General features: G+C 45.3%; 1 protein-coding gene across 1 annotated transcript in view; it reads right to left on the bottom strand.

Annotated features, from left to right (window-relative positions):
* Positions 1-2882, bottom strand: part of LOC308172973 (MAP kinase-activated protein kinase 2-like) — a gene marked incomplete at both ends in the record, with an annotated part of 7771 nt that extends 4889 nt beyond the window's left edge. The window contains one exon of the mRNA XM_080547936.1: positions 2616-2882. Within this exon, the coding sequence (XP_080404062.1) occupies positions 2616-2882 (267 nt within the window). The remainder of the gene's footprint in view (positions 1-2615) is intronic.
* Between the last annotated feature and the right edge of the window lie 6006 nt (positions 2883-8888).

Genomic DNA, 8888 nt, shown 5'->3' with positions numbered 1-8888 from the left:
TTCATTGCAGTCCTACAGCTCACTTGCTCTCTCTTTCTCCTCTCTCTCTCTCTCTCTGTCTCTCTCTCTCTCTCACACACACACACACACACACAGTCACGTCACTGATTCCATAAGCCTAAATCCAATCAACCGTCATTCATATTCATTTGCTTGGCATGAATGTCCCTGGGGGGGGGGGGCTTTTAGAATGAGTACTGCATTCCAGGAGTGCATTTAGAACCGTACTGTATCTACAACGATAACCTTAGCATGGGGATTGAATAAAGGGGTGGGAGAGATCCTCTTTCCTAGTCCACCGACAGACAGCTAGAGAAATGAGTCTCTCCTCCTCTATCAGAAGGAGGAGGAGGAGGAGGAGGCAGGTTTATAAAGTAGTAACCTAACACCAGGAACTAGCACCATGCGTAATATAAACACTAGCACAGCACAGCATTACATACAAACACTGGCGGACTCAGGGGGGGGGGTTTCAACCTGGTGCCCCCACGGTTGAAAAACGTCTGTCTTTAGTGCCCTTTTGAGTGGCGAAAATGAGAGGACGTGCCCTATTGGTGCCCCTCCAATGGTCTAAACTTGACCATGTGCCCCCACAGTTGAAAAACGTCGCACTAATGTGCCCTTTTGGGTGGCAAAATTAGAGGATGTGCCCTATTGGCTGCCCTTCCAATGGTCTAAACTTGACCATGTGCACTGATGGGGTCCCATGTTGTGCAGTAGGTGCCCTTTTTTTCTTTTCGCCCCTGCTCTTCAAACAGCCCGAGCCCGCCACTGCATACAAATACATACAAGCACATGCACTTCTCATTCAGCTATCTTTGGTCTCACTGGAAAAAACAATAGCAGTCAACGATTATTGATGATATGACCGCTCCAATGACAACACGGCTGGTTTCTCTTCCTGTTCGGAGAACGGACAGCCGGCCAGACAGCCAGGTCAGTGGTCAGACAGCCAGGTCAGTGGTCAGACAGCCAGGTCAGTGGTCAGACAGCCAGGTCAGTGGTCAGACAGCCAGGTCAGTGGTCAGACAGCCAGGTCAGTGCTGGCTTTTACAGGCTCTGAAGGACAACCAACTTAATGACAATTTTGTCAATGTTGTTGTTGTTGTTCATTATTCCAATGGAAGGCTGACCTTCAAAGTGTAGAATGGAACACTCAACACGTCATCAGAAGGACCTCCTCGTGCCAGACATGACTTGGAGAGATGGAAAGACAAAGACGAGATGGTGGAAGATGGTGGGAGCGGACATAGAGCGTGCCATTGTCCAACACCGACGGGACAATGACTAGTGCCCCTCACAGCAGACCCTCTGTGTTAGACAAGGTCCCAGACAGCGGATCACTGTCTCCAGACACATCCCCTGTCTGTAGACAATCACTAATTGAGTTAGCTTAAAGATCACTGCTGGTGGTGAGAGAGGGAGGGAGAGAGAGAGAGAGTGATAGTGAGAGAGAGAGTGATAACGAGAGAGAGAGAGAGACAGAGACAGAGAGACAGAGACAGACACAGAGACAGAGACAGAGACAGAGACAGAGACAGAGACAGAGACAGAGACAGAGACAGAGACAGAGACAGAGACAGAGACAGAGACAGAGACAGAGAAAGAGAATAGATAGTGGTAGGGGTAGATAGAAAAAAAGATAGAGAAAGGGAGAGATAGATAGATAGATAGATAGTGAGAAAGAAAGAGAAAGAAAGAGAGAGAGAGGGTGGGTTAAGTGAGAGAGACATGGAGAAAGAGAGAGACAGAGAGAGAAGAGAAGGAGAGAGAGAGAGAGAGAGAGAGAGAGAGAGAGAGAGAGAGAGAGCACTGATCTCTTCACACGATCAGTTCAATACACTATCCCCTTGTTTGTGGATCCAGTAGCAGAGTTCAGGGAAGTGGAAGAACGTCAGCTGACACTGAACCTCTGCTCACCCCACACATACTGTAGTGTATACTGTATACATTAACCAACTGGTTCGGGAAGGTCACTTGGCAACATAGATTGAAAAGAAAGAGAGAGAGAGAGAGAGAAGGGGAGAGAGAAGGGGAGAGAGAAAGAGAGACACAGGGGGGAGGGGGGGGGGATAGTGACAAAGATTGATAGTGAGAAAGAATCGTTCGTGATGGCACTGGGCAACCCAAATCTTGTATACCTGAACCAGTGACACTGACACAGGCCCTCTGTAAGAATGAATGTCAAACAAAGGAGAGGTCCCATCATGGCATCAGATCACATAAGATGGATGAGAGAGAGACTGAGGAGGAGTAGTGATGAATAATTGATGAATGTTCTCCTCCTTATCAACACCAGTGCAAAGACATCCTCAAGTAGCCCATTATACCCCTCTAAGAAAGCAAGGACCACAGGCATCTGGTGCCACTTGGCACGCACTCTCTTCTCTCTCTCTCTTTCACACACACACACACACACACACACACACACACACACACACACACACACACGCACACACACACACACACACACACACGCACACACACACACACACACACACGCGCGCGCACACACACACGCACACACACACACACACACACACGCACGCACGCACGCACACACACACACACACACACACACACACACACACACACACACGCGCGCGCACAAATACCTTCAGCGCACATTTCTCGCCTGATTTCTTGCAGTAGCATTGCAGCACTTTGCCGTTGATGCCCAGTCCGAGCACTTGAGATGTTATCTTGTAGTCTTCGGTGACTGCGTTGCGTTTGAACTCCAGTTTCGGATGAGGAGCGGACAGGTCCAGACGTGTGCCGCTGACAGTGTCCCTTCCCGGGCTGATCGAGCTGCTGGTCCCCTGGAGCTCCTGGTCGGACTGGTTCGCCGGACGCACATCCTCCCCGTTACCATTCTGATGCATGGCTCAATGTGTCTATCGTGAGCTTATGATAAGGTTCTATCTCCGTTTAGAATGATAAGGTTCTATCTCCGTTTAGAATGATAAGGTTCTATCTCCGTTTAGAATGATAAGGTTATATCTCCGTTTAGAATGATAAGGTTCTATCTCCGTTTAGAATGATAAGGTTCTATCTCCGTTTAGAATGATAAAGTTCTATCTCCGTTTAGAATGATAAGGTTCTATCTCCGTCTAGGGCAGTTCAGAGATATTGAGCGTCAAAGTGTTTACATTCCATTATGTTTTGTGAGATGGAACCTTTGTATTTTATGAATTACTAACTAAACAATTTCAACATTTTAAAAATAACACCACACAGGCATTAATAAACACCTAATGGATCAGATTATGTAAAAAAACTCAATTTTGACCAAAAATGGAGATAGAACCTTATAATTCTAACGTCACGCTCTGCTGAAGCCTGCTGTCTGCGGGCACAGACTCTCACCCCGTCTCACCCCGACGCCCGGACGGTCAAGGCCCGTTACTTTCCTTTTGACTGACCTGTCATCTTCCTCCGACATCAAACGTTTTCCCCAATTCTTGCGCTTCGGATTCTTTTGTTTTGGATTATTATATTAGACTACTCCAGACGGGTGTGTGCATTTCATGATATAATTAAACGTTAGGATGATCATCTGTGAGGCTGATCATCACATTTGATCAGAGACCCCAGCGGGGGAGCGTATAGCTCTCAATTACATTGGCACATTATTCCCAAAACAGTTTCCCGTCCTTGGTACACCAAACTAGGCTCACCGTTCAATAGATTTGTTATCACTTGTTTTCAATACAGTAATTATAGCCTACGTCAAAATATTATCACAATTGACCATAACGCATTAAAGCACTTATTACTTATTTACGGTATGTCCAGATTCCACGGATTCAACCCGAAAAACGCGCAAATGTATCCTATAAAACGACTGGCCAAATAAAACAGTGATTGGGCAGTCAGCGGTCCGGTCTCTCTCCTCCGTTATTCTCTCCTCCTGCGCCCCCCTCAGCAGACGGGACCCCGCCTCTCCAAGTCCCTTACGTCAGCTTATCTTAAAGGAGCCGCTAAGCTTTAAGGCTTTAAATACAGTACGCGCAAAAGCTGTAGAGTAGAGAGAGAAAGTGAGAGCACCAGACACTGAGAAGGGACACAAATGCGTGTTTATCAGGGTTAGTCTTTATTATGACCTTTACAGGCAAAAATAAACTCAACTGCATATAAAAGTAAGAGCCAAGACACTTGAATGTGACTGAACTTCTACATAGAGTAAAGAGCTCTACAGGATGTAGGCCTTGCGCCCATCGATGTCCCCTGAGGTGGAGTAACCCATGTCGTTGACGGGCCAGCTTCCTGGACTCGGGGCCAGAGAGGGAGAGGGAGGGAGGGAGAGAGAGAGAGAGAGAGAGAGAGAGAGAGAGAGAGAGAGAGAGAGAGAGAGAGAGAGAGAGGGAGAGAGAGAGAGATGCAGTGTAATATACCTTTTAAATACTTTTTAAAAACCTTGTCAATATTTTTCAAGATCTCACCGCTCTCGGTGACCAACAGCGGCCTTAACCCTGTTGATCCCCATCGATGCAACACTTATCTTCTTTTTACATTAGTGTACAATATGCCTCCTTGATGTTATCAGCGATGTCCATTTACACTGTAATTTAATTGATCAAAAGATAACGTCTCTATATTTGAAGATAAGTGAATATATTTTTGTATCTCTTTCTTATAAATGAAAATGAGTGTCTATACAACATAATCTAAGTGAACAATGTTTTGGCTCAATAAAAAAACATTTGAAATAAAATATAAGGTCTCACTATTACTGCTAATACTGGCTAAACTACTAGTTGTAATTTATATTAGCCGTTGTTTGTGTTTTTACCAGCAGTTTAGTTTACCGTTGGGAGCTATGTTCTAGCTAGATACATTAGCTAGTAGTTAGCTGTGTGCTGTCAACCGTCGACAAGCTGACTAACTAGATTTTGTTGCGGTCGTGAAACACAGCCGGGCATTGCCCTTGTACAATGAATAACTATACAGACCCGTCACCAGGGCCCAGTCTTAGGGTGGGCCAATGAACTGCATGGGGGGGCACAATTATTATTAACTATTTTTGATAATGCAATATGCTATGGTATTCGTCATGCAACACTGACATGCGGTCAATCTCTTCAACAAACTGGTGGACATGAACATTGACCTCTGCATCTGCCACTGGATACGGAGCTTCCTGTGGAAAAGACGACAGTGGGTCAAGATGAACAGCCTTTCATCTCGACCCCTGACCCTCAGCACAGGCGCCCCCCAGGGCTGCGTCCTCTCACCCTGGCTCTTCTCCCTCTACACCAACCACCTGATATCTCTCCACAGCTCAGTCACCTTTATGAAATATGCGGATGACACTACCATAATCGGACTCATAACAAATAATAATGAAGACCATTACCGCGAGCAGATAGCCCAAGCAGTCACTTGGTGCCTCAACAACAACCTCCAGCTCAACTCATCAAAAACACAAGAAATCATCGTAGACTTCAGGCACAGCCCCCCCCCCCCAAAAAAAGGGTTAGGGTTAGGGTTACATCCTTGGAGAACCCATAACCATAACGGACTCCTTCAAATTCCTTGGCACTCACATCAGCAACTCCCTCAAATGGAACACCAACACAGACTTCAAATCAAATCAAATCAAATTTTATTTGTATAGCGCATTTCTTACAAGATGCAACTCAATGCGCTTCACACAATGAAAATGTTCAGTCAATCAGTCAATCAATCAATACTGACAGAGCCGCGAGCAGGCAAAAGTAAAAACCTGTATACTATGTAGCCAGGAAAAAATTCCCTTGCAGCCCTCTACCAATAGAGCGACTACTAGCCAGTTTGCCTACCAGTACCCAGCGGTCCCCAAGGGGAGGCCAAGGACCACCGGCACAAAGCAGGCAAGCAAGGGCAAAAACCTGTACACCATGTATCCAGGAAAAATTCCTTGCATATTATCGGCGTACACTCTGTCCATAAATTTAGTGTTATATTTGCATCGTTCTGCATCCGGATGGTCACAGGTCCTGCCAAAAGAGAATCTTAGGCATAGTTATGATGCAACAACACAATAAAGACAATAAAGATGACAGCAATACAACCTGATGGTGGTCCTGGTACACCCTTGTACCGGTTCCAGTACTGCTCTAGGTGCTATTTGGAGCTGAGAGTGCCTCATCAGCACCCGGGTCCATTTTCCTGTCAACACAAATCTCAAAACACGAGTATGGTGTAATGGCCTAGTGATCCTAGTTCTATAATGTCCAATGTCTCCCGTAGTATCAAAAGGCGACATTGAATAAGTAGGTTTTGAGGTCACGCTTAAAAATGTCCTGAGTTTTAGACAACCTCAGGCCCTCAGGTAGGGTGTTCCACAATCTAGGAGCATATATGCTAAAAGCTGATCCTCCAAATCTCTTTGTCCTAGCCTCTGGCACTATTAAAAGTTCCGTGCCACTAGACCGTAGGGGTCTAGCTGGTGTGTATCTTATGAGCATGTCCACCATGTAATTGGGTGCATCACAGTGAAGTGATTTATAAACTAGTAAAAGGATCTTAAAGTCTATTCTATGACTGACAGGGAGCCAGTGTAGTGATCTCAAGACAGGTGTGATGTGCGCTCTTCGTTTGGTCCTAGTAAGGACACGAGCAGCAGCATTTTGAACCATTTGTAGTCTATTTATCATTTTTTTGGGGAGACCTGTCAGGAGAGCATTACAGTAATCTAGCCTACTAGTAACAAACGCATGCATTAATTTTTCAGTGTCTGCCTGGGAGAGAAATGATTGTACCTTAGTGATGTTTCTTAGATGGTAAAAGGATGTTTTAATAGTATTATTAATATGAGTTTCAAAATTTAGATCTGAGTCAATTATGACACCAAGATTCCTGGCCTGACACTTAGTGTTAAGAGCTAGTGTTTTCAAGTGTGCAGATAATTTCTCTCTCCCAGTTTTCTCGCCAATGATCAATACCTCTGTTTTTTCTTGATTGAGTTGGAGAAAGTTTTGTGTCATCCAAATATTAATATCGGCAATACAATCTATCAGGTGGTCAATCATCTTGTAGTCGTTGGGAGTTACTGAGATATAAAGCTGAGTGTCGTCAGCATAGCTGTGGTAGTTAACGCTATGCTTCTTGATAACAGAACTGAGACTTCATCACCAAAAAAGCCCACCAACGACTATTCTTTCTTAGACAGCTCAAAAAATTCAAAGTAAAACAAAAACTCCTCCTTCAGTTCTACACCGCCATCATTGAGAGCATACTCACCTCATCTAGCACAGTTTGGTACGGCAGCTCGGACAGTAAATCAAAAAGGAAACTACGGCACCCCTCTCCCATCAGTTGAATCACTGTATCTCAAACGCACCACAAATAGAGCACATAAAATTATCTCTGACCCCTCCCACCCTGCTCACCACCTGTTTCAACTGTTGCCCTCTGGACGGCGCTACCGATCCCTGGCCACCAAAACATCCCGCTTCAAAAACAGTTTTTTCCCCTCTGCCATAAGGACTCTCAACACCTGACTCACTGCACTGTATAAATTGTAAATTGTAAATATGTTCTTGTCTTGTCTTGTGGTTATGTGTGTTCATGTCCATGTAATAGTCATGTACAATGTGTGTATGTTTTTTGACACTGCTGTTTGAGCTGTACCGACAACAAATTCCACCGACCTAGGTCGTGTGGTCATTAAACTATTCATTCATAGGAGGTGGCAGAGGCTAAATTGGACACGTAGCCTACTGATGAAGATTAGACCTAAAATTATCAGAATGCAGCAAATAACATAACACAGGCGAAGCTGGTTTATTACAAACCTGTCATCTATTTTCTGTGTTTTATTTTTTAAACCACCCCTTTATAGCATGGAGAAGCCAAGTTGTGCATTACAATGCACACAGGTCAATAATTGGCACCAACCCGGCCAGGCCCGGGGTGGCTAATCGTGAGGATCTGGAGTTTTCCCAGTGGGCCGGTCTGGTTTTGGGCCGGTCTGGGCCGGTGTTCAGTCGTGGTAGTACTTGCAAGCCGATACCGTTCTGGGCGGCTGGGCCGGTACCATTCTGGGCCGATGCCATATAAATAGGGTGACCAGATGTCCCGCTTTGCGCGGCTACGGGGCCAGTGTCCATCGCGCCGCAACAAAGCGCCGCAACCAAGCGCAATCTATGGGACGTCTTCAGCCTATCAGGAAACAGCATTCATGTTCCCATGGCAACAGCCCCACGTGGATATAGGGAGCTGGCTGAATGTGCTAACCACCCGCTGACTCAAAGGGCTCGTAAAGTGAAACTGTGTCAACAATATCTAGTTTTCGTATTTTTTTCAACACCAACTTGAAGTTTTTAAGTACCCACTGGATATAATAAACAACAGTTTAACGATCACTAAATACTGATAATGTGTGCATTGGATTCACTGTTCTCCTTTTATTGGATGCTGCTGAATAAACCAAACAGAATAGGAAACAGAATGGAAATGCATATATATTTAAAAAATTGGATAGACATAGCTCTCAACTCGGCCAGGGGGGGGGCGGATGCTACCAGGGGCACCTAAAGTTCGGTCCGGGCCCACATTGTCCCACACAAACATAACATACTCCTTGTCTCATTTGGTTTGTTGGGACCTGGTTACCCTAGTGGTGTCCAGCAAGGGATTGCTGCTATCACAGTAGAAGGCACAGGTGAGCTGTTGTACCAGTGTGGGGACAATGAAGCAAACCCATGACGTAGCGTCCTGTAAATGTAGAGAAGACAGTGAGTCCGCAGTGAGTCCGCTATTACAGACTAAAATACCAAGGTTGTAATTACATTATTTTAATATAGGTTACTGTAATCTGTTGTGAACTAAAGTGGGCCGGTCTGAGGCATGAAACTCCAGAGCTAAAAATGAGTCCCACTCCGACCCTGAACCCGGCACACAAG

This window comes from Nansenia antarctica (genome assembly GCF_963989245.1).
Source record: "Nansenia antarctica genome assembly, chromosome: 18".
NCBI classification, from domain to species: Eukaryota; Metazoa; Chordata; class Actinopteri; order Argentiniformes; family Microstomatidae; genus Nansenia; species Nansenia antarctica.
Note: the sequence above shows the minus strand (reverse complement) of the source record. Positions and strands in the feature narration are given on the sequence as shown.